Source organism: Capra hircus, chromosome 26 (assembly GCF_001704415.2).
Source record: "Capra hircus breed San Clemente chromosome 26, ASM170441v1, whole genome shotgun sequence".
Taxonomy (NCBI): domain Eukaryota; kingdom Metazoa; phylum Chordata; class Mammalia; order Artiodactyla; family Bovidae; genus Capra; species Capra hircus.
Genome location: NC_030833.1, coordinates 36,357,050 through 36,384,125, shown reverse-complemented (window position 1 = coordinate 36,384,125; position 27,076 = coordinate 36,357,050). Strand labels below are relative to the sequence as shown.

At 41.7% G+C, this 27,076-nt stretch overlaps 1 protein-coding gene across 4 annotated transcripts in view; it reads right to left on the bottom strand.

Annotated features, from left to right (window-relative positions):
- LOC102177399 (protein FRA10AC1) overlaps nt 1-6,701 on the bottom strand; it is a 39,958-nt gene extending 33,257 nt beyond the window's left edge. For 2 of the 4 annotated variants that reach the window (XR_001917325.1, XM_018041562.1), the window contains exons 1-5: nt 6,459-6,701; nt 6,283-6,352; nt 4,452-4,528; nt 2,751-2,846; nt 2,593-2,638 (exon numbers count right to left, since the gene is read on the bottom strand). Coding sequence is in view for 3 of the 4 variants with exons in the window: in XM_018041562.1 (XP_017897051.1) it covers nt 2,593-2,638; nt 2,751-2,846; nt 4,452-4,528 (219 nt within the window). In the remaining variant the exon portion in view is untranslated. The remainder of the gene's footprint in view (nt 1-2,592; nt 2,639-2,750; nt 2,847-4,451; nt 4,529-6,282; nt 6,353-6,458) is intronic. The other 2 variants (XM_018041563.1, XM_018041564.1) reach the window with 2 other exon arrangements.

Genomic DNA, 27,076 nt, shown 5'->3' with positions numbered 1-27,076 from the left:
AACAATAAAGACTCCAAAATAGAAGATATAACTTTTATATATTAATTCCTGAGGCTTTCCAAAAGAATATAAGAAATTAGATGTTATTTTTTATGCTCTCTTTTAATATCCAGTAAGCTACACTCATGTTTATTTTCAAGGCAATATAACAAGATGTATGAGCATTTTACTTCTTGTTTAAAAAAGCTCAATGGTATTCTCTCTAGAGCTGAACACACACATGGCAGAACTGACATAATACTGTCTGTGATGACATCCTATTATGTTTGCTTCCCTAGTAGCTCAGCAGTAAAGAATCCACCTGTATTGCAGAAGACGTGGGTTCCATCCTAGATCAGGAAGATCCTCTGGAGAAGGAAATGGCAACTCATTCCAGTATTCTTGTCTGGGAAATTCCATGGACAGAGGGTCCTGGCAGGCTACAGTCCATGGGGTCACAAAAGAATAGGGTGAGTGAGTGACTGAGTGACTAACATTTTCACTTTCACACCCTATTATACTAAAGATAAACAGTGATTTAATTGATCACAATGTATACTAATAGAATAGCGAATCAAAACATAATTCCAAAATGGGCAACAAAGCAATTAACATTTCCGAAAAGAAAAAAAGAAAAACCAAGTACCCAGAGATCTGGGTTCTAGTTCTCAGTTTATCACTAACTGGTCATGTGATGCCGGTGAGTCACTAAATCATTCAGGACTTGGGTCAGCAAAGTTTTTCTGTAAATAGTAAAATATGCAGGCCATATGGTCTCTGTCAAAACTACTCACCTCTGCCATTTTAGCATGAAAGCAAGCACAGATAACATCTAAATGAATGAACATAGCTGTGTTCCAAAAAAAAATTTTATTTACAAGAACAAGTGGTAGGTGGGACTTTGCATCCAGGAAGATGGAGCAAAGATACATAGTTAACCCTTAAACAGGACAGACAGAGGTACCTACCTCTGCTAGGTACAAAATCTGCATATAACGTACAGCTAGACTTCTGCATTTGCAGATTCAACTAAGAGCAGATCGTTAGTATCACAGTAAAATAAATACCCTTACTTACATAAGTAATACAGTAAAACAAAAATCCTTATATAAGTGGACCCACACAGTTTAAACCCTGTGTTGTTCAAGGGTCAATTGCACTTCTTCCTATTCCTCTCACTGAGAACTAAATACTTTGGAAATTATATATAAAACAAACATAAGAAGACTCTGAAAGGTAAAGAGAAGGCAGACCAGCTAAGAACCTCAGGATTCATGGTATGACATGGTAGTGAGTTCCCCAGGTTTTCTTTTGTCTTAGTAAATCCTAGACTTGGAGGCAAAGAAGCTGGCAACGTGGAGATACCAAAAAAAAAAAAAAATCCAACAAAAGGCTGTTCCCTCTAACAAAATAACCAGGAGAGAGGCAGCCTAACAGGATAATTTGTAGGCAATAACTATTCTACTCTAGCCAAACATTTCAGAAAATGTATGACCCCGACCTCCACCTACTCCAGAAAAGGGGATCTGGACTTTCACCCCATCAGACAGTAACTAGATGCCCCAACACCTCCAACTGAATGGTGTGTAATAGAAGGCATAGCAGATGTTGAAAGTTAAAGGACCAAGGGGCAGATGATATCCATGTGAAAGCTAACTTACTAGGTTAGGAGATAAGTGGAATAAATAACTTGGTGAAAAGAACTTCTATAACTTAAACGATCAGGAAAAATAAAGTGAAAGCGGTATCTACAGAATAGCAAGTATATCTAATTGCCACCGTCTCCTTCTCTCTATCCTGACAATAGTTATAAATATCCCAAAATATTTTCATTCTCCAATACTTCCAAAAGTAATATGGATATCTAGTGGGAGCAGCTAGTGTAATTAAGCCCAGTCTTACCAAAAAGTTAGGCTAAGACATAGCTATAACAGGGAAACAAGGTATAGATTAAAGACAGCCCTAAGTCATGTCTGAAACTGAAGCCGTAACAGGCCTGAGATAGTTCACAAACAGATCTATTATTAAGTATCAGTTTTATAAGAACTTAAAGAGCTACGAACCAGGTCAGAAAAGAATGAGTTAAGATGAGACTAAAGATAATAGTATAAAGAAGAGAAATGTCGATAGCTTGGCAAAAACAGGTTGGAAAAATAAATGCAAATTCATGGACTTTGTAAACCTATTTATAGGAAATTAGTAATATATTTTATTATTTTTTGTTTCTAAATCTTTCTTACATATTAGTAAAAAGAGAACTGTATTCAAAAGTATAAAGGCAAAATTCTACATCAATAAATACTTATCTTATAAAATTTACATCTAACTTCACAAGATTTTATGAAATGAGTAAAATATTAGTTGCTCAGTCATGTCCAACTCTTTGCAACCCTGTGGGCTATAGCCCGCGAGGCTTCTCTGTCCAAGAGATTCTCCAGGCAAGAATATTGGAGTGGGTAGCCATTTCCTTCTCCAGAGGATCTTCCTGACCAAGGGATCGAACCCAGGTCTCTCCTACATTGCAGGCAGATTCTTTACCATCTGAGCTGCCTGGAAAGCAGCAGACTTTAAAAACTGTATTAGTCATAAAATCTAGGAATATAAAAAGGATACAGCATCCATAGCTATGAGATGAAACCTTCTATTTTTTGCTTCTTCCCTGTTAAGAAAAATTTTAAACAAATTCAAATGTCTGTATTTAATTAATATAAGCAAACAACCAGCATCTTAAACAAAGGGAAAAAAAAGTAATTTAATTTGAAGTATCATACCTATCCAGCAATTCTGCTGCAACTTGTTTATGAACCACCTTTCCATGTTTTTCTTTCTGAAATGGCTTTTTAAGTAGTAAATCATCTTCAACTGTCCTGGTTTGTTAAGAAGAAAAATTATTAGAAGAGTTCATTCTTTGCCAAGGGTGTTTCCTGTTTCTTTATTATTTTCCTAATTGGAACATGTTTTAAAGAATTCAACTCTTATTAAAGATTCATTGATCTTTAATGATACTTCTTATGTCTTCAACAGTTTAATTAATAACTTAAATATCTAATACCTATAAAAGGGAGAAGATGAGACTAACAAATGCATGTGCTCTGGTGCCATACCATCTAGGGTCCTTGGTTCAAATTCTGGCTCTGTCTTTTACTATCTTAAATTACTTAAATCTTTGTGTGCCACAATTTCCTTGTTTGCAAAGTAGAGATAATAAAGCTTTCAATAATTGATAACACGAAAAAAGAAGGGCTGATTATAGATGATATACATTATAGGTGCTCAGCCCCAGTTAGATAAACAGGTATAATCCTAGAGTACACAAGACTATCCAATTAATTTGCTCAAATTCTATTCTAACAAAATATTTCTCAATGAAAAATTTTGAAAATGCAAAGCATTTTCATTACATAAAAATATAATTGATTACATAATTATTTCCATTCTTCTGGTTATCCATGAAGACTGAGTACCAACAAAAGTGTCCAGTCCCAATTAGTTGCTTAATATACTGCTTCAGTGTGAAATAATAAACCAATTTTTGTTAAGTTTGGTTAACATGAATCAGTCAACCACTCCTAAGTTAACAGATAAAATTATGATCCATTAAGCACTGAAAGCTGAACACAATACCCCTAAACACAGCTACTCCACCAAGACATAGCCTCCTTTTAAGGCTCAGGCTTTATCTGCTACCAGTTTTTATCCCTTTCATTCAATAAAAACTTCCATGCACTCCTTCTTCTGGCCACTTAAGTTTGCTCATTCACAGAATCTTAAGAATCGCACTGCATCACAATCTCATCCTCCACACTAACCTCATTTTGAAGTCAAGTACTAAAAATGGGACCACCACCAAGTGCCTTCTTAGCTATGACAGTCACAAGTAGAGTCCTTGACAGTTGAATGAAATATACATGCAATAGAGAAATTTAAAAGCTTTAACTGATTTCCTTTGTTTCCTTTTCCACAAATCCCTTCACAACATAAATATTATTTTATCTTTCACACAAGTATTCTCAAATTTTAGAGTCAATTCATTATAGTTTAATGAATAAAAATGCATTCAGTAGAGAGCATTGCTGTCTTCACATGTAAACACAATCCAAAAACTTTAAATATTATTTGTTTATATCTCATATCAATCTCGGAGAAGGCGATGGCACCCCACTCCAGTACTCTTGCCTTGAAAATCCCATGGACAGAGGAGCCTGGTAGGCTGCAGTCCATGGGGTCGCGAAGAGTCGGACACGACTGAGCGACTTCCCTTTCACTTTTTACTTTCATGCACTGGAGAAGGAAATGGCAACCCACTCCAGTGTTCTTGCCTGGAGAATCCCAGGGATGGGGGAGCCTGGTGGGCTGCCGTCTATGGGGTCACAGAGTCGGACACGACTGAAGTGACTTAGCAGCAGTAGCAGCAGCAGCAGCATATCAATCTAGAAAGGACTGGCAATATAGATCAATAAAAAATTACTTACCTTTTTTTCCTTTTGTTAGATTCTCCACAGTGTTCGTCATCACTAAAATCAGAGTCATAGCCTCCGTGACCATGCATCTATAAAGAAGTAGTCAGTTACTTAGAACCTAAGTTATACATAGTTTTGGAAACAGAAAAGTTCAAATATAAGTTATCCTTAAAAGCCACAATAGTTTTAAAGGATTGTGGTAGGTATATCAGGGGCTATCTAGCCATCTAAAACTCTCATTCATTTTGAAATAACAGACTTACCCTTTAGAAAATGAATCAATATTTTTCACCTTAATACCAACAAGGGAAGCTACTCTTTTACCTTTCCCTTTAAAACCAGGTCTAGAAGCTGACAAGTCACTACATACAAGATTCAGCAATGCGTTACTTCTATTTGATTCAGAGTAACTGTTGCTGTGTATTTATCATCAACTTTGTTCCAGACATTATACTAGTTTCTTTACAAACACTGCTTCTAATTCTGCAAGTTAGGAACTGTAACTTCCATTTTATAGATGAAGAAATCAAGGACAAAGTTAAGCAAATCAATTATACAGAGGAAATATATGGCATGGCTAAAGTGATCTACTTGATTCTCAAGCCTACGATCTCAAACTATTATAAACTGCCTGTCTGGAATATGCTAGCATTTTGATTACTACATTCCATTAGACTTACTGGATTTGCGAACAGTACATGAGCAACTGATAAAAAAAATTCAACTACTTTCATGAGTTCCTTTTTCTTTTAAACCTAGTTTATTCAAGGTAAACCACCTTGTCCTTCGCTCTAGACAACTTTCTCTTGTTTCTATTCATTTTTAAATAAAAATTCTTAGGAATACTAAAAGATTTCAATTGTCACTCAGATATGTTAGAAGCAGCTCCTGGTTTCGGCATTACATTGAATTTGGAACGTAAATTAACAGGGGAGGAACAGATTATTTGACTATTTGTCATAAATATCAATTCATACAGATATGAGGAAACCAGTCCAGATCAAATGACATGTCAAATTTTAACAATTCTAATATTCACTACAACAAGTACAGTAGAAAAAGGAAAGAACTTCCTAATCTTCATTGCACTATATCCAAGACAAAAAATAAGTTTCTCCTCACGGCTTCCTTGAATAAATTACTTCATCTCTTTGGGCTTCATCTGCTAAATAAGGTGGCTGCATCAAACAATCTTTAAATCCTTTGAGTGTGATCTTTATTATTACATTTTCAAACATATGTGTATGGGTGTATATTTCTCTTCCCTGTCCCACAGAACTCTATAGAGAGGAAGGCCCTAGCCAAGGTTGAGATGGTTTAGGTCAGTTTCCACTTTACTCTTGCTTACATATAAGACACATCTGGATCTCACACACCTTTTATCATGTAAACTACTTGCTTCAGCTGTTCTATCACATAGATTCAAACCATACCAGCCTCTCACTGCTTATGGCCTCGCTTTCTTCACACCCTGATAGGGGAGAAATATTGTCGGGAGCTTAGAGGTAAGTTCTAGGGTCAGCCTGCCAGAAGGCAAATCCTGTCTCTGCACTTTTCATATCTTTCTTTGGGCATGCTCCTTAACCTCTGGGAGCCTGTTTCCTCCTCTATAAAGTGAGGCTAGTAAAAGTACCAGTCTCACAGGGTTAGTCAATAAATGAGCTACCATATATAACGAGTTTTAGAACAGTGTCAGGTACAGTAAAACCCTATTAATGTTAATTACTATTACCGTCATCACCTTGTTCCCACACCCCCCTACCCTTGCACCCCGTCTCGTCTTTTATCCTCATCCATCGCACTGCCATCTGAATTCACTGACTGCATTAAAAAGCTCACTCACTTTAGGCTACGAGTCAACTGACAAGGACCGAGAGAAATTCGAGAAGGAAGACGCGGGGTGTCTCCAAAATCTACCATTAAAGAAAAGAAAACAACAATCAACTAGTAACATATGAGGAATAAGTTTCGAGGTCCTTCTCCCCGACCCCAAATACACTCAAGGCCCGCCTCACACACCCCTTCCCCTCCTCCTTGCTCTGTCAAGTGCGCTCGCTGAGTCGTCGTTCCCTCTTTTGCCCACGTCTGCAGCGACAACCCACGGCCTGAGCGAGCCGCTGCAGCGCCAGCCGCGTCGCCCCTGCGGTGAAGCCTCTCCACAACAGCCACCACAGTCAGCGCCAACGCCGCCGCCGCTTCCCGCCTCTCCCTACGGGTCCCGACTGGTCGCTGCTTCCGGCTCGGCTCGGCTGCGTGTTTCACTTAAATGACACCGTACCCGGGCGCGCAGACCTTGTGCTACAGCTAGAACAGCCCCGGGAAACAAAGGCACTGGAAGAACAGGGCCGGGAGGGAAGGCAGAGGCTTCCGGCTTCCCCGAAGTCCCAGAATTGGTTTTTTTTCTCCTGGGCCTCTTTTCATTTCTCTCTGGGAGCCCAGCATCTAATATCGCGTGGCACTGCTCATACTAAGCCCACGCCCCTCGTTTGAAAATTTGTTTCGTTGTAGGAAAAAACTCTTCCTGAATATTACCTGCCGTCCTCTTTCTAGTAACCTTAGTAACGCCTCCTCTCAGCACCCTCGCTGAGCGTCTCAGTCTCTGCCTTCCCCGCCACCCCCACCCCCCGCAACAGTTCTCATAATTAGAACAAAAATAGCTTTTCATCGCTTCACCACCCACACAGTAGATGCCATTCCAAATGTAGTCCTGATGGCAGAGGAGCTCATCCAATATGCCAGGAGAGAAAGAAGAAAGAGCGGGTAGGGCCGATTGCACAGGCTCGCAAATTCTCTGCAGACAAGTGACTTGGCACAGGTGAAAAGGGATCTAAATAGTTACTTTAAAAAGAAAGAAAAGAAAAAATGCAGACGGGAAACACTTTAAGCTCTGTCGTGTTTTCCCTGTGTTTTACCTTTTCTAAATTTTGATGCCCCATTCTGTTTTGCAGCTTAGTTACTGGATTCGTGTCTTATCCCCGCTCCGGCTCATGCTATTCATCTTTGCGTCCTCCTTGGTACCCAACACGGTTCTTTGGAAATTACGCGCGTCAATTAGATATTTGTTGAAAACTGAACTGGCATGCCACTGACTTTCCCGAGGGGCTCATTATAGCGAAAACCTTAGCACATAACTCTCACCACTTTACATCTTTTGAACTAAATGGTAGATAACAATATCTATCCGTTCAAGCCACATCTATCCCTGAGAGTAATTACAGATTCATCCTGCTTTACACATGCAATGAATATGATCTTAAAAAATCTGTAACTTAAATTATTGTAAATTCAATTTCAAAATGCAATCGGATTAAACTTCAGTAAAATGTTTATTAAAATTTTAAAGCAGTTCAGCAGAAACCAATAAACTTTGTAAAGCAATTATCCTCCAATTACAAATAAATTTTAAAATATTTAAAGCAGCAGGAAGCTTCATGATTTAACATTAAACTATATTGAATTATTTTGTCAAGAAGTTCCTTTTTTAGTAAATATCTGAAATATCTACTCAGTTCTTTTATTTATTATTGATAAAACCGAACACAACTGTGTGTGCTCGCTAAGTTGCTTCAGTCGAGTTGGTCTCTATGCAACCCTATGGACTGTAGCCCCCCAGGCTCCTCTGTCCATGGGCTGGAGTGGGTGGCATGCCCTCCTCCAGAAGATCCTCCAGACCCAGGGGTGGAACCCACATTTCTTATGTCTCCTGCATTGGCAGGTAGGTTATTTTTTACCACTAGCACCACCTGGTATTCAATTTACTTTCTACCAATATTTGATCTTTAATAGCATTTTCTACCATTCTTAGTATTCTTTTGTCTGTTGCTTCATTTCACTCTTAACAACCTGTGCTGCTTGCAGTATTATTAGCCCCATTTTGCACCTAAAAAATAAAAGCACAAAACTCAGAGCCACAGGCCTGGTGAGGGGTTAGAACTGGGAATACTTATTTCTCTACAAGACCCAGTTTTCTCTCTCTCTATCAAAATCTGTCTTTCTCTCTCTCTCTTTTTTAACTCACTAATTGTATGAGACTGTTTCCACTGTTTCCCCATCTATTTCCCATGAAGTGATGGGACCAGATGCCATGATCTTCGTTTTCTGAATGTTGAGCTGTAAGCCAACTTTTTCACTATCCTCTTTCTCTTTCATCAAGAGGCTCTTTAGTTCTTCTTCACTTTCTGCCATAAGGGTGGTGTCATCTGCATATCTGAGGTTATTGATATTTCTCCTGACAATCTTGATTCCAGCATGTGCTTCTTCCAGCCCAGCATTTCTCATGATGTACTGTGCACATGGGAAATAGATGGGGAAACTGGAAACAGTGTCAGACTTTACATTTTTGGGCTCCAAAATCACTGCAGATGGTGATTGCAGCCATGAAATTAAAAGATGCTTACTCCTTGGAAGAAAAGTTATGACCAACCTAGACAGTATATTCAAAACAGAGACATTACTTTGCCAACAAAGGTCTGTCTAGTCAAGGCTATGGTTTTTCCAGTGGTCATGTATGGATGTGAGAGTTGGACTGTAAAGAAAGCTGAGTGCCGAAGAATTGATACTTTTGAACTGTGGTGTTAGAAAAGACTCTTGAGAGTCCCTTGGACTGCAAGGAGATCCAACCAGTCCATTCTGAAGGAGATCAGCCCTGGGACTTCTTTGGAGGGAATGATGCTGAAGCTGAAACTCCAGTACTTTGGCCACCTCATGCGAAGAGTTGACTCATTGGAAAAGACTCTGATGGTGGGAGGGATTGGGGGTAGGAGGAGAAGGGGACGACTGAGGATGAGATGGCTGAATGGCATCATCAACTCGATGGACGTGAGTCTGAGTGAACTCCAGGAGTTGGTGATGGACAGGGAGGCCTGGAGTGCTGCGATTCACGGGGTCGCAATGAGTCGGACACGACTGAGCGAATGAACTGTACTGAACTGAACTGAATTGTATGCGAAATAGCTTCTGGTTCTAACATTTGAAGAATTTCAGATCTGTTGTTACCAGATCATTCAGGCAAAGATTTGCATGTCTCTGTTTGAGGCAGCAGTTATTGAAAGAGAGAAAATAGAAAATGTATGTTAGGGACAGATCACATAATCTGAACTAAAACCAATTAATAGAGGAGAGACAACCTACCTGATCAGGAAATCTCAAGTTAGCCATTACAACACAACAACTAAAAAAAACAACAAATATTTATCATGTGCCTGCTTGGACAGAGCACTGTCCTAGTCATCAGGGTTACAAATACGTGAAAGTCACTCCTTACTCTCCAAGGATGAATAGTAACAAGGAAAGAATATATAGAAAAATAACAACAAAATAGTCTATCAATATGAAGTGCCTGGTAAATGGCATGAACCTATAGTTTCCAATCTATAAAATGTGCTGTTTTAATGAATATGAAAATTTATATGGACACCAATGTTGTATAACTCAAAGCAAAAACACTACAATAGGTATGTGGTGGGGGTGAGGGAAGTTGGTCCCCACTCCACTCCGTCACCCTTCTCCCCTACACACACACCCTTATTCCCTGCCGCTCCCAATGCCTGACGGCGGGGTGGGGTGGTGGGAATGCTGCTTTGAGAAACAGTATAGTAAAGAATGCCAAAGTCAACCAGAGCCACAATCAAGTCAGGTTTCTGTCACTTACTAGCTAGGAAATCTTGGTTGTTGCTGTTGTGTAGTCGCTCAGTTGTGTCTGACTCTTGTGACCACATGGACTGTAGCCCTCCAGGCTCCTATGTTCATGGGATTTCTCAGGCAAGAATACTGAAGTGGGTTGCCATTTCCTTCTCCAGGGGATCTTCCTGACTCAGGGATCAAATATGCCTCTCCTGCATTGGCAGGTGGATTCTTTTACCACTGGTCCACCAGGGAGGCCCAGGAGATCTTGGGCAAGTTTTTAATTAAGTCTTAATTTCCTCACCTATAAAATGGAAATAATAGTACTACCTATCTCATAGTGGGTTATGAGGTTTGAAACAAAACAATGCAGCTAAAATGCCTAGAATGATGCATACTTCATACTAAGAATATAATAAATGTTTTACTTGAGGAAAGTAGCATTTACTGAGGAAATTATTATTTTTTTTAACTTACTGGCTGCATGTGGGATCTTAGTTCCCTGAAGTGAAGTGAAAGTCGCTCAGTCGTGTCCAACTCTTTGCAACCCCATGGACTATACAGTCCATGGAATTCTCCAGGCCAGGATACTGGAAGGGGTAGCCGTTCCCTTCTTCAGGGGATCTTCTCAACCCAGGGATCAAACCCAGGTCTCCCACATTGCAGTGGTATTCTTTACCTGCTGAGCTATCAGGAAAGCCAGTGGTCAAATCCGCACCCCCTGCATTGGAATCATGTAGTCTTAACCAGTGGACCACCAGGGAAGTTCCTGAGGAAACTCTTGTGATTTAACAATTAACTGCTTCTGGAGTATGGCCTAGAAACAGATCCACGTTTATATAATATCATGATTAATGGCATCGGTTTAAGTATGAACTTCTTAGTAAATAGTTCTGAGCAAATTTAATATTATGGTAAAAAAAAAAACAAACCCCTCATTCCTAACTTGATTCACACCACACATATTAGTCACCTTCAAAAATAAGGTAGGAAAACCTCTTCATGATATTCCAGGATCTCTTCCTTAGGGCAGGAGAGATTTTCTTACATAAGATATACAAAGGGCTAACCACAAAGCACAAAAATAAGGTACAGGCTTCTGTTCATTTAAAACACTTTATTAAAAAGTGAAAAGTTAAGCCACAGAGTGGGAGAATATATTGCAGTAGACAAACTGTCAGATTATATGAAGAACTTGAAAAATAAGGGGAAAAAAACCGTAGAAAAGCTAGCTAAAGGCTTCAACAGACAGTTCAAGATGTCTGAATTGCCAGTGCACATAAAGTGAAGTGCTCATTCTCACTAGTTATCAGAGAAATGAAAATTAGGAACACAGTGCACACCATTACACACCTAAGAGAATAACTACCTGGAGAAGACCAGGCTAGTACTGATGGAGATATGGTAGGACTACAGGAATTGCATGCTGTTGTCGGAATGTCAATTGGTACAATCACCTTGGAAAATATGTTTGATAGTATGTACTAATGCCAAATACATATGTCCTATGTCTCATATGTTCCACTCCTCAGTGTACTTTCAACAGAAAAGTGTACATATATTCATCAAAGCACCTGACTTAGAAAGCACTAGCACTATTTATAAGTAAAAAGCTGTAAGCAACCCAAACGGTCAGCAGGATTAGAATAATTAAATAACGTATTCACACCTTGGAATACTATACAGCAATAAAAACAAGTAAATGGCAACTATATGCAGCAGCATAGATGAATCTCATCAGTGTGATGCTGAACGAAAGAAGCTTTGTGTATGCAAAAGAATACATATCACACAATCCTATTCATATAAAAAATAAGACCAAAAGTAATCTGGTCCAAGTTAGGACAATGATTCCCCTGGTGGGCATACACGAGGTGACTGGAAGCAGGCACAAGGCAGTAGTGGGAGGGGACTTTTGGGGAAATGGCAATATTAATATTCTGTTTCTTGACCCTGGCATTCACTGCATGAGTGATTCATTTCTACCTATGTCTTGTGTACTTTATGTTTGCAAGTTATGCTTCAATAAAGAGTTTATATTTACAAAATTTAACTGTTCTTAGAGGTTTGTAAAACTTTAATTGATCAATGGAAATTTTAGCAATTAAAGTGATTTCAGGCATGGCAGAACAGGCTGGGGAGTAGATAGATGGGTTTTCTTGGGGTCTCAGAATTCATACCACATAAATGCTTGCGTAGTCAGAGATGAATTTCCTGTAGGCACAGAGATGGAGACAGACAGGGGGCTCTGTAAGTGCTGAGAAAGACTCTAGTCAGCACCCAAAGGACTGAGAGTACCCAGGCCTTGAACACTTGGCACAGTCAGCTGTACTTCCTGTACACTTATAAGCCAGGATCTGGCAGAAGGCAACTCTGCAACCTCCGATGTACAACTCAGCCCATGAACTGAGACCCAATCTAATACTTATCTTTTGCAATGCAGTCAAAGGTCAGCCACTCACTTGTGAAAGTGCCTGGAAGAGGCAACCGGAGCACGAATACTGTGGCTGGATGGACAATGGGAAGCAGAGTGGAGAGACAGCAACATACTGCTTAGCCAAATGAATTGATTGTCATTTTTAGGCCTGCTCCCAGGAGGTAAGAACAGAGACAGGATGTCTATAAAACCCCTCTCCGAGGTAGTGGTGGATAAGGAGGCTTCTGATTAAGAGATAGGGAGACACTTACCAAGTCAATGAGATGAGAAGCAGAGACCAGGAATATTAATGTCACTGGAAAACTGATGCATTTATGTTTTGTCATATAATATCTGTTGGTATCAAGATTCAGGTCTCATTCAGGAAATTGCAAAGTGGGGAGACTCATTATAATAATGAAAGTTGATGGCTGCTGTAACTCTGGATCCTTCTTCAAGGGCTGACTGGGCCTACAATCATGGGAAACATAATCCCCCCACTCATTGAGGCTATAAAGAGGGAAAGAAAACCTCTACCCTTGTAAGTTCTTCTGGCTGGCCTAAACATTAAATTGATGAGATAGTTTACTAGGAGAAAGTTATATTTAAGTACATATGTACAGGATTTCATAAGAATACATATCACATGATTTCACAATCCATGAACACAAGTTAAATGTGTACAGAGCATGTTGTATAGTCAAGTGAAACATCCAGGAAAGTACGTATGTTGTGTATTTAAGGATACACACTATCATCACTATGTGGTCAGGCAACTGGATGTAAATAGTAAGCTGCTGCTGCTACTGCTAAGTTGCTTCAGTCGTGTCCGACTCTATGTGACCCCATAGATGGCAGCCCACCAGGCTCCCCAGTCCCTGGGATTCTCCAGGCAAGAACACTGGAGTGGGTTGCCATTTCCTTCTCCAGTGCATGAAACTGAAAAGTGAAAGTGAAGTCGCTCAGTCGTGTCCGACTCTTCACGACCCCATGGACTGCAGCCCACCAGGCTTCTCTGTCCATGGGATTTTCCAGGCAAGAGTACTGGAGTGGGGTGCCATTGCCTTCTCTGAAATAGTAAGCAATTTTCCTAAATAATGTCTTAATTAACATATTTTCTGAAAGTAAAACCCTTTTTACCTTTAGCTCTCCTGATACTGAAGGTGATAATTGATTGTCAGAAATGCAAATACTTATAGACAGATAACCTAAACGACTGAATAGGTTCTGAGAAACAGTGGTAAACAGGAGATGGGGGGATGGGGGTGGCTCATGCCTCTCCTTACTTGGGCCACATAAAAAGCAAGAGCAATCTAAGTAATACTGGGATCCATAAATAGAACTTTCTCAATGGCACACTTTATTGTCAGGAATTTTTTCAATAGTATAGGAAGCATAAAATAGTAATGTAGGCCAGAATTTCTAGAGCAATCTATTTTTCTAGAGAAGTTAGCAAGCTGAATTTTTAGATTCAGTATTCTGAGTTTTAACACTGGCATCTAATTCATGTTTAAAAATCAAAGCAAACACTTTGGACTAAAGCACTTCTGTGAGCTGAATGCAGCCCATGGGATGAGATTTCTAAGGACTAATCCATACACCTGAGGAGGTGTATGGATTAGTATATTAGGTGTATGGTGCATTTTGGAGGTGGTAGTTTGGAAGCAGAGGTTCTGAGTCTGTCTTGGATGAATCTCTTGGTAATAAAACAGGCTCTTGGTAAGTCATGCATGGAGACTCCTTCAAGAAAGGAATCAAAAGCCTTTGGAACACTTTGGAAAGGAGGCTCACAGCCTAGTCACATCAACAGGTGATCTATACATCCCTGGGCAGAAACATGTACACCAACTGAGAAGCCCCAGGTGTCACCCAGACTGGGCACGTGGAACTCACATCCCAGTGCTTAGTGACAATGCTGAATTTTGCCTGAGCCCTTTGTTCCTGGAAAACAGTACCAATTAAAGGAATTCCCCAGTTTTTGTGATATGGAAAACAGCTTGCTGCAAAGAACTTCTCTTTCCCATATGACTTAGATAAGGCTTAGATGCCCCCTGTTTAACCTATGACAAAGCTACACACAGACCCTCCAAATTCCCATTGTCTCATAAATGATGAGTTGAACTGCTCACCCCCACTGATCAATTGGATCAAGATGCTTGTTAACCAAACTTCAGTTCAGATTCTTTCCTTCCTCCAAGCCCCTGAACTTTGGCCCACCCTCAGTCTGAAGCAGCACACAGAGAACAGACTGGCTTCAGCATATAATTTTCTCTGATCTAATGTCTGATCATGCCACCCTTCCACCCCAGTTTCCCACATTTGCTTCTCTCTAGCCCTGTTCATGCCCCTCTATTAAAACAAGACCAAGTCCTTCCCTATCACAATAGTCCCTTTCCTGCCTGGCAAAATATTTTTGAATAAAAGTTTCTCCCAACTAAGTCCAGATTTGTTTTGTGTTTGACCATGTCATTATGCATCCTATGTTATCTTGCACAATTTTTGACAATAAAGTGTGCTGTTGAAAATGTTGTTTATGAACAGAAGTACTATCTAGTGGATGATGCCCTCTCACAGGACAAGAATTAAGCAGTCACTGAAGTGACCCCAAGTCACTGGACAGTGAGCTGCTGCAAGGTTGCTATCTGTCTTGGTTTCCATGATATCACACTCAGCTTTCTTTCTCATTCTATGTCTTCCCAGGATCTGATTTTCTGCAGGGTTGGGGCTGGGTGTTCCTTTCTCCTTATGCTATCAGTCATTTCCATGGCTCAGAGGACCATCTACATGCTCATGTGCCCCAGTTTATAGCTTTTTAATGGCTTAATAATATTCATCATTATCTATCGATATATATCACTTTTTGTTTATCCACTCATCTGTTGACAGACACTTGGGTTGTTTCTACCTTTTGGCTATTGTGAATAATAATGCTATAAACACTGGTATACAAACATTTGATTGAGTCCCTGTTTGAATTCTTTTAATATATACCTAAGAGCAGAATTGTTGGGTTAAATGGGAATTCTATGTTTAATCTTTGAGAAATCACCATCTGTTTTCCACAATAGCTACCATTTAATATTCCTACCTTCTCCGCATCCTCACCAACACTTGTTATTTCCCCCTTTTCTTCTTCTCTTTTTTATTTATAGCCATCCTAGTAGGTGTGAAGTGGTATCACATTATAGTTCTGATTTGATTTCCCTAATGACTAATAATATAAAGCATCACTTCATGTGCATTCATCATTCTATATCTTTGAAGAACTGTCTATTCAAGTCCATTGTTGTTGTTATTGTTGAGTTTCAGTTCTTTATAGATTCCAGATATTCATCTTTTTTTCAGATAAATGATTTGAAAATATTTTCTCCCATCATATAGGTTGTTTTCCACTTTCTTGATGGCATTTTTTGATGCCTGATAGTTCTTGCTTTTCTTAAAATTCAATTGAAAAAGATATTTTTAAAGGCTTAAATCATGACTCTTGTACAAATATAAAATGAACACACATCAGAGATTTTACTTACCTAAGTCATGAGGCAATAAGCAAAATATTACCCCCCAGATCAAAGGAAAATGCAAAGAACACATATATAGGCAATCAGGAAAATTAATATAAATTTACACATGGAAGCAAGCCTGATTAATATCCACAGGGCAATAATCAGTTGTACCTCCACCAGACAAAATTCATTCACATCACTACTGATAGGAATCATTTGCATTGCTATCAGTTTTACATGACTTTAAAAGTTGTATAAAATAGCTCAAAGACATTGAAAGTCTCATAACTTGATTGGGTGCTAGACAGGATACCTAGTAATTCATTTTGTCTTTTTCAAAGTCTTTCATAAATTTTCCTAATGCCACCTCCAGGCCACCCCACATTGTTATCCCAGTGGTGAGGTGAACCAGCTGTTCTCCAACTGTCTCAAGTCTTTCAGCACTGGGATAGCTACTGGGGGCAGTTAGCTCAGGTAAAGAACTAATCACTAAGTGCCAGGTGGTGGAGGTGTAGCTATCCAGCCACTCTGGCTACAAACACTGAATATTTCCTGTAAGCCTGCATTATGCTGCAAGCATAGTGAGGAACAAGGCCAACTGGTCTCTATCCTCTTGAGGTTTACTGTCCAAATGGGGACAGGAAGAGCAAGTAAATAAATAAGTACAATAATTACAAACTGCGATAAATGCAATGAAGGGAAACAGCTGCCAACACAGAGAATCACCCAGAAGGGCCTATGTAAGTAAGGAGGGAGTCAGGACTAGTTTCTCAGAAGAGAACATTTAAGCTGAGACTTGAAAGATGAAGAGAAGTCAGCCATTCCGAGCGTGGAGCGTGGCAGGAAGCCAGCCAAATACCTTCTGCTCTTCTAGGGACAGGTCTGCAGCAGCTGCAATTACTGTTCACCCCTTGGGCTTCCCTTGTGGCTCTGCTGGTGAATAATCCGCCTGCAATGCGGGAGACCTGGGTTCGATCCCTGGGTTGGAAAGATCCCCTGGAGAAGGGAAAGGCTACCCACTCCATTATTCTGGCCTAGAGAATTCCATGGACTGAATAGTCCATGGGGTCACAAAGAGTCGGACACGACTGAGTGACTTTCACTTTCACTTTCACCTGCCTAGGTACACAGGAGGCAAGAAAGGACAAGGCCTGCCATTCCGGTGGTATTTTCAGCTGCCTTTGCATCTCAGGTTCAAACAATTTGAAGGCAAAGAGAAGGGGCCCTCCTCCCTTCCTCTTAGGTCCCAGTTTCCGTCTAAATCCCCCCATCTGCTAAGTGAAGCTTGAAATGTCTTCATCATGCAAACAACAGTTAAACCCAAGTTAAACAAAAAGAGAAAAAAAGGCTTTAAAAATGCAAATGAGTGGGAGAAGTAAAATATTAGTGCAACTGTGTAAAGCAACCAGCTCTTTTGCTGAACTGGTTTGATTAGAAAGCTATAAAGGATAGGGATCTTGGAGGCAAGAGGAAAGACCAAGGGCGATGTGGGGCGATGCAGCGCCGTAGTCAATGTCACCTGCCTCACCCGTTTGCCCACGGTCTGCGCAACAGTTCATCATGTTCCAGAATCATGTCCTGCTGCTCTACGACTCTCACCAGGATGCTGGCACAAGAAGGGCAAGGCTGGGAACCATCTGCCCGAGTTGAGTGCTGCGAGTGGACGGGCTCACAGGGACAGTCAGGAGAGGGAGGAGAAGGCGGAGGGCAGAGCTGGGGCACTGATCTGGGCAGGAGACAAGAAAGGCAGACTTAAGAGCCCACAGAGCCAGAGAAAAATGTTGTATCATAGCAACTGAGGGAAGTGTTTAAAGAAAGGAAGTGGCCAATTATGCCAATACAGAGGGACTGCACCTCAAAATGTATCTGTCACTGGGAACACCCACCTCAGAACCATGTGGGGTGGGGGTGTGGGGGTGTGTTTTTACAAATTCAGATTCCTAGGCCTCAGCCATACCTGAACCTCTGTCACTGGAGCTAGTAATTGTCATTTTTTTAGGTGCTCAGAGATTCTGATGTATTTTCCAGGGTCGTGTTTAAGCACATGGGATGTGGAACTAGAGCTGATTCTGGTTCTTTCACTTAAACTGTCGGGCAAATTATTTAAATTCTATGAGCTGTAACTTTTTAAAATCTCTAATAATACCTTCTACATAGAATTGATATAAGGATAATCTTCACGTGAGATTATATACCTGTATATACATATGTGTATATATATACATAATGTATATATATATGTAATGTATATATATACATAATGTGTGTGTGTATATATATATATGCGGTGCTTAGTACAATGCCTGGAACACAGGTGGAAGTCAATGAACATTAACTGCTATTATTACTTAACAAAGAAAGGTCGCTTGATTTGGGAAGAAGGGCGATTTTAAAATTTCCAGATAGCTTCTGTAGAGCAGCTTGGGAAATTTCTGGGAATTAGAAAGGAAATACATGGATAAGAAGTAGAAGCAATGAATGAAGATCAAGTTCAAGCTCAGGAAAAATTTGCAACAGGAGGAAAGACATTTGGGTTGCTAGGTAGAACTGGGTAATAATAAGAGAAAGGTCTTACTAAAGTAGCAGTGATGGGAGGGTTCTTAAAGGATGGTGTAAGGGAAGTTTCAATGGTGCAGATTGAAAGCACTAGAAGAAAAGAGATTGAGAGTAGGAACTAGTCCAGGAGAAGATGGGAAGATGGTTCAGAGGGCAGGTAGTCAGGGGTGGGGTGGGGTGGGAGGCATGGAATACAAGTTAGGGAAACTAACCCATTTCCCCTGAAACATGAGGAAAGAATCCACGCAGGAGGTTACAGAGTGTGGACTGTGGTCCAGCAGCATCAGGACACCGCAGTTTATTAGAAATGCAACTTTCCCTCTCCAGTCCGCACAGACCTACTGTGTCAGAAACTCAGGGAGGGGCCACCAATCTGTGTCTTTATAAGTCTTCTAGGCAATTCAGTGCACCTGGAGTTTGAGAACCCCTGAATCAGGGAATAGCTGAAAAGGCAGAGATGTCTGAGACAGAACTATGTAGTGCTTTAGGCAAGACCACGTGCTGAGCGGTAAGGGCGGCGGGGGGACTAAGTGGAGGCTGAAGGCACAGAGAAGGAGGTCTGGGACACCTGATGTAGGTGAATACACAAGAGTCAGACACAAGGACTGCCAAACTACAAGACACCACAAAGTTTAGGTTTTACAATGACAATGCCTCTGAGTGGACTAGAAAAATAATGCCAAGTATTCAAAAAGCAGGGTGTATGGACAGAGGATCCTGGCAGGCTACAGTCCACAGGGTTGCAAAGAGTTGGGCATGAGTGAAACACACACGCACGCACACACTGAGATATTTATGATATTGAAAGACTAAGCATTTGCCTAACAATAATAGGGGAAAAGTTAGCAGAGTCCCAAGGCATTCATGAACACCCTGCGAAGACTCTGAGACAATGAGAGAAAAGATCCATGATACAATGCTGAATGGCTGCACAACGACAATTATGTTTGAAAAAAGGCACTCTTGGGGGAATGACTGGAAGTTTTAAATCCACAGATTACCAAAGGCCCCTGAGGCCATGGCTATGGCCATTAGACTTGCCCTCATGGAAAGAAGGGGCTGTTGTTAGATGTAGGTACCCAGTGAGGGGTGTCAGGATTAGCTGGGCTTTAATCTGGAAATTGACTGCTGTGGGGTAGTGTAGGGGATCACGAGCAGCTTTCTGGCGGTGGCAGTGGCACAGAGCCAGAGCAGACGGGATGGAAGCATTTAGGCTTATGCAGAGCTCCTGAGACACAGACTCGTTTGGAGCAGAGAAATGCTATGGAGAATACCAGAAGATGGCCTTGAAAACCAGTACAATGACATCTCCCAAACCAAAACCTGGGACCCAAGACCTGCCAAGATTATAGATGCCCCTAGGACTTGTGAGCCAACATATTAGAATCTGGGCACTCCAAGGTCGTGTGAGACCAGGGCCGTCATGCTAGAACAGCAGTTCCAAGAGATCATTTACAGTTGGAGACCTCAGTCCCCAGTCATCTTAGAGATAAGGAAAATAAAGGCAAGGGGAGTTTAACACTTTGTGAAAAGCCAGGGGTTCCCTGGTGGCTCAGTGGTAAAGAATTCGCCTGCCAATGCAGGAGACTCAGGTTTGATCCCTGGGTCAGGAAGATCCCCTGGAGAAGGAAATGGCCACCCACTCCCGTATTCTTGCCTGGGAAATCCCATGGACAGAGGAGCCTGGCGGGCTGTAGTCTATAGGGTCACAAAAGAGTTGGACTCAACTTAGAGATGAAACAACAACAATAATCGCACAGCTTTAATGCTGCAAAGGCCAAGGCTAAGGCGAGGTCACCTGTTTTAATACCATGCTTCCTGGATAAAGGACCCAGAACCCCAGGCTGAGATGAGGTGCTACAGGTAACAGGGACTTGTAATAAATCACCACACAGGGTGAGTGGACTGTTTGGGGGAGGACAGTGATGTGTGAACTGGACAGGAAGAGTGTGATGGGAGAGGGTTATTGGGGGGCCGGTAGCAACCTCTGCGTGTGGGGCCGATTAGGGCCTGGGCCCGATTACTGGCTGTGAAATGAGACAGGAGAGAACCACAGAGAGACGTGCTGTCCCCCATGGCACACTTTCCCCAGTTTCCTTCTGTCTGTTCCTCATAACTCACTTTATCGCCTTCAAGGCTTATCTGTGGACCTCACTCAGCACAGACTTCGGCCAGCGTGTTGGTCTTTTAGACATGCTTTTGCTTGGCCACGCTCTACGCTCTTCAGGGCCAGTGCCATTGGGAACTAAAGGGAATCAAGTCGCCTGTAAACAGTGAGTGGCTCTGAATTTAACGGCTTTCTACAAATGATGTGGCATTTAAATAGGAAGCTGAGAGGCCGAGGTGTCTCACCCAAATACCATTCTTTCTGTCTCAATTCCAGCACCTCTGATACACCCTCGGGCCTCCAGTATCCTTTGCTCCCATCAGCACGGGGTGGGAGGCATCACATGTAGACCATTTATACTGAAAGGGACCTTGGGGGTCACCCAGGCTAAGTCCCCAGGGACCTGGGGACACAGGTGAGCCAGGTGGAAACAAGCCCGTAACCCAGCTGTCCTGAGGCCCTCTCTGAACTACAACTTCTCTCTCCTCTTTCATTCCTACTTCCTGAAGCACAATCTGAAATAAAGTTCCAAAAATTTTAAAAAATTTCAGTTCAAAATTGTACTATATATCTTTCTGTATGTATACACACACAAATACACGTGTCTGCATGCATGCTAAGTCACTTTAGCCATGTCTGACTCTTTGTGACCCTATAAACTAGGAGTAGCCCACCAGGCTCCTCTGTCCATGGGATTCTCCAGGCAAGAATACTGGAGTAGTTTGCCATGCCCTCCTCCCGGGGATCTTCCTGACCCAGAGATCGAACCTGTGTTTCCTGCATCTCCTGCATTGGCAGGCAGGTTCTTTATCACTAGCGCCACCTGGGAAACCCCCAAGTGATCTCTAAATCTAGTGCTATTTTGTGTGCTAAATGGCTGCAGTTGCGATCTACTCTTTGTGACACCTGAACTGTAGCCTGCCAGGCATCTCTGTCCATGGAGTTCTCCAGGCAAGAATATTGGAGTAGGTTGCCATGCTCACCTCCAGGGGATCCTCCCAACCCAGGGATCAAAATTGAGTCTCTTATATTTCTTGCATTGGCAGGTGGGTTCTTGACTACTAGCACCACTTGGGAAGCCATGTATATATACAATTATATATATATATTCACACATAGATTAGAGTCAATAGAAGGAGATAAAGGGTAAAGGTCAGGTAAATGCATAGAAATCAAATATCACCTTAAATACAGTAATTGAACCACATCCACACAGTTAAATTCCCTTAAGGCACGGGAATGAAGACCTTTCTCCTGTGTGCTGTATCTGCCATCAGAAGTGATAGATCCGCATGCTTTTCTTAATCGTATTGCTGTTCCTCCCCTCAGAGTTGCGTTGTGTTGCTCCTTGTTCTTGTCTCACTTTTCTTACGGACCAAAACTGCCGAAAGGAAAAGAGCTTAGAGTATTTATCTTTGCTTGCCTCATGGTTCTTGGCATTGTTTGGGGCAACAACTGTTTGTTCTTCATAAGGCTCTGACACAGTGTTCACTCTTCATAAACATTTTTTCTAATTTATTATTTAGTTTGGCTGTGCTTGATGGGGAAACAATGGAAACAGTGTCAGACTTTATTTTTCTGTGCTCCAAAATCACTGCAGATGGTGACTGCAGCCATGAAATCAAAAGACGCTTACTCCTTGGAAGAAAAGTTATGACCAACCTGGATAGTATATTCAAAAGCAGAGACATTACTTTGCCAACTAAGGTCCGTCTAGTCAAGGCTATGGTTTTTCCTGTGGTCGTGTATGGATGTGAGAGTTGGACTGTGAAGAAGGCTGAGCGCCGAAGAATTGATGCTTTTGAACTGTGGTGTTGGAGAAGACTCCTGAGAGTCCCTTGGACTGCAGGGAGATCCAACCAGTCCATTCTGAAGGAGATCAACCCCGGGATTTCTTTGGAAGGAATGATGCTGAAGCTGAAGCTCCAGTACTTTGGCCACCTCATGCGAAGAGTTGACTCATTGGAAAAGACTCTGATGCTGGGAGGGATTGGGGGCAGGAGGAGAAGGGGACGACCGAGGATGAGATGGCTGGATGGCATCGCTGACTCGATGGACGTGAGTCTGAGTGAACTCCGGGAGATGGTGATGGACAGGGAGGCCTGGCGTGCTGCGATTCATGGGGTCGCAAAGAGTCGGACACGACTGAGCGACTGAACTGAACTGAACTGGCCTTTGTTGCGAGAGCTTTTCTCAAGTCGTGGTGAGCAGGGGCGACTCTAGTTTCGGTGCATGGGCTTCTCATTGAGGTGGCTTCATTTATTGCGGAACACAGGCTCTAGGACATGCAGGCTTCAGAACTTGCAGCACGTGGGCTCAGCGCTGCGGCTCGAGGGCTCTAGGGCACAGGCTCAGCAGCTGTGGCGCACAGTCATAGTTGCATGTGGGATCTTCCTGGACCAGGGATCAAACCCATGTCTCTTGCATTGGCAAGTGGATTCTTTCCCACTCAGTCTCCAAGGAGGCCCTTTCCTAAACATTTGCAGAATGACAGGGCATCAAATAACTTGCATCTAATATTTTTGCAATATTTCCCTTCCTCAGCTAAAGAAGAAAAGTCCAATAGTAAAAGGGATGTGCCACCCCAACTGGCGAATTTAACAACCTACTTTTTAAAAGAAAACACCTGAGGAAGCTATGGACTCAGACCTACAATTCTGAAATCTAAATCACAGATGAGTCTGGAAGGTTGAGTCAAGTCTTGCGAAACAAATTAAAAATTAAACCCATGGCAATTTGGGCAGAATCAGATAACATGTTAACTTGCCCAATCTCTCTTTCCATAATCCATGAGTTATTTTGAGGCAAAAACAAACCAAACAAAAACACCTCAGGACTGTGTTCACTTACAATATTTGTCAGAAAACTGCCTGTACAAGTAAGAGAGGCAGAGCAGTTCCTAGACTCTTCTCAGATGCTTCAGCTAAAAAGTAAAGTAGGCACCAGTGCCAATAATTGGAAATGAGGAGAAAAATTATGCCAAATACTTGGCTCCAGATGCAGCAATTAAGCAAGCACCTGCTTTAGGCTTCATCTGCCATCACCCCCTCCCTACTTCATTTAGGCTGGATTCTGGATTTTTTTTTAGAATAAATGCACCTCATTGCACAGGCACACAAACCTCTTTTTTCCTTCTAATTTTTCTTTCTCTCTTTCTTTTTGGCTGTCATTAACTGGGGCAAACTGGAAGGAAGATCCCAACAAGGACAGGGTGGTAAAGACACTTAAATTTCTAAAATCTAGGCGGCAGATGTAACCAGGGCAATCGGCTCTGGTAGGTGAGGACCAGTGTGAGTTGCTGTACCGATCACACCCTCCCAGGGAGACCCTGTAAATGAAAATGTGGATTCGATTTCTGAAAGCAAGATTTCTATTGGTTTCATTCTGAACCTTAGCTATGGCAACCAAAGCAAGCTGCTCTGCAGAGATTTAGGCTAAAAAAACAAAAGCCATGAAATAGTTCTCAACCATGATCAGCACAGGAGAGCATGAGCATCAGATGACATGTGAACGAGGTGACAGTGCTTTGAAAGTTGAAAGGATTTTGCAAATGTGACATAGGTATTAATATTTTAAAAATTTATGAAAATCCATCAAATAGAAACTAGTCCGTAAGCGTATTCACCCCCTGGAAGTGATTTAGCACTTGCAGAGCCCTGAGCGAACATTTCCTTGTTCCCTTTTGTCTCGTCTGAAAACGCTGGCTAACGATGCTACATCAGAGGCAACTGAGGGGCTTACATGAGACTAAATGAGATAATGCATGTAAAGCACCTTGTTCCGTGCCACTTTCATAAAAGACACTTGACAAACATGAATTTCAAGGGGGAGAATCAAGCACATTTTCCTGAGAAGTCTTTGTACTATCAGCCCACCAATAGATGCTTTACATTAAATTACAGTTTTCCAAGACAGAAAAATGGAAAGGTCATCCTCAACAGTACCTAATCAGTGAAGCTGACTGCTTCTCCCATGTGGAAGATAGATGTGAAACCAAGACAGCCATCCTTCCATTTGTAGGTTTCAAAGTAGCAATTTCCTTCTTTCTGTACTGATTTCTGCTGTTCTGTTCAGGGGGAAATGTTAAATTGCTTTTGAATTCCCTTTTAACAAAGCCAGATATCCACAAAGGAGAGATTCTGAGACTGGAATAAGAAGAACAAGAGCTCCAGGAGAACAGAGCCCAAAGTGCTTACCCTATTAACTGTTAATTAGTTAATGTTGCCTGACAGAAGAAGAAACCAGAAAGTGGGGTCAGTGTACCAAGGGGCTCTGCTGTCTGCACTGCTTTACATTAATGCAAAGGAAGTAAAGGTCAGTTGTTTAGAGCGAGCATCTGTTCATTTCGGATATTGCTACAACACCAAAACAGACAATTACTGACATCCCTAAGAGATGCTTAGGGAACACTGAGAGATGGTGCCTTTCTCTGGGTCCATGCCCACCCTTGCCACCTCTGCACCAAACAGACCTGTGCTTCTGGTGTTACAGCATGCATGTGGTACAGAGCTTTCAGTTTATACACACTCATACACATAGAGCAACCTTGTCCCTAAGGCATATCCACAGTACCTGGTGATTGGATCAGCAGGACCAGCATCAGCTTTTTACTTTTTCCAGAACACTGTCCTGAGTCTATTCTCCCTGAAGAGCCTAAAATCTCCAACCCTGAGTTCAAGGAGATAACACTTGAACAGAACCCCAAGGACGGGGAGGAGGAAGTGGAGATGGACAAACTAGGAAAACAAATAGTATCTCTAAAGACAAATTAGGTTTTCGACCCCAGGTTTCTGGCATGTTGAATGCACAGGTCTCAAGAAACAATGGCAAGGGAAAGATGAATAAAATAGAAATGGGGTCAGGGAAGAGAGTTAAGGGGACACATAGGGAGGGGCTGATGGATGGTCAGAACCTGGGGCGGGGGTGTGTCCTTCCTTAGGCATCACGTCTTATCCAACCCGTAGTCCTCCACAGGCAAGTCTCCTGAAACAATGAATGGCTTGACAAAGATGCCATACTTGGCCTGCCATCCAAAGTGTTATTTCCCATTCTGTCATCATTTTCCTCTAGTGGCTCCTCATGGTGGACACCAATCCAGCAGCCAGCCCTGAAATCTGTGAGTCCAACATACATGGTGATTCCCCAATGAGGGGGCTGCCCAGCATCTACCCCTCACATTGCTGCCCATTAGCATAGCACCAGCCTGAGCCTTCTCCTCAGTGAGATACTGGGTAATCTTGGCCTCAAGCAACCATTCAGCTGGATATTTCATGAAGCAAACTTCATTCAACTAAGAAATTTCCATGGAATTTATTCAGACGCAGGGAGCTGGGATGTCATAGAAAGGCAAGGCCATTTTGGGTGGGTCTAAAATTGATGAACATAGGGGAATACAGAGGGGTCAACATTTTAAGAAGTAGCTATTCTTTCTTTGGGATATAAAGATACCCTGGAAAGATGCCATTTGCACATTTTAGACTTGGGGCAAGAAATCAAAATTCATCACCACCACTTCTGTGGTCTTGCAGAGCAGCAGTCATGTTCTTGGGATCTACCAAGAATGTATCATACCAAGAACTTATCCAGGTTCTACCACTCGCTTGCTATGTGCTATTAAGGAAGTTACTTCACTTGTTCAAAACTCAGTTTCATCTGTAAAATGGGAGCAATGACTTGTTACAGAAGCGGGTAGCGTTCACCAAGCCTCGTTTCCTTTCCTTCTTGGTTGGATGCCTAGTGGACATTTCCCAGCCTCCCTTGCAGTTAGGTAGGGCCATCTGACTCAGTTCTGGTTGATGGAACGTGGGCAGAAGTGATACATTCTACATCCAGGCCTTGACCATAAGAACCTTCCCATGGGATCCTCCCCTTGTGCATACACTCCCTCTCTCTTCACCTGCAGGAGGATACCGAACTCCACGTGCTCACTCTGGCAGCACATATACTAACATTGGAATGATACAGAGAAGATTAGCATGGCCCTGCACAATGGTGGTATGCAAATCCGGGAAACACTCCATATTTTAAAGAATACAATTTGCTTTCTTGAAGACTGTTCTTTCCTTTTTTTCTTATATATAAACTGATTTTTTAAAATCCCATTTTGATTGAAATGTGTCTGTCTAAAGAGATCTGCTAACATTTGCTTTTTAAAAGCTGTCCACTATTTATTTAGGGGAAAAATGAAGCCTGTAACTGAATTATATGTAAAAATAAAATTTAGACCTGTGGATTGGGAATTATTTTCAAAAATTAGCTATCAATCTGGTATCAGAAAATGGTGGTTTTTCTCTAAGTATGTTGTTGCTGTTCAGTAGCTAGGTTGTGTCCAACTGTTTGTGACTCCATGAACTGCAGCACACCAGGCTTCTTTGTCCTTCACTATCTCTCGGAGTTTGTTCAAATTCAGGTCCATTGAGTCAGCAATGCTATC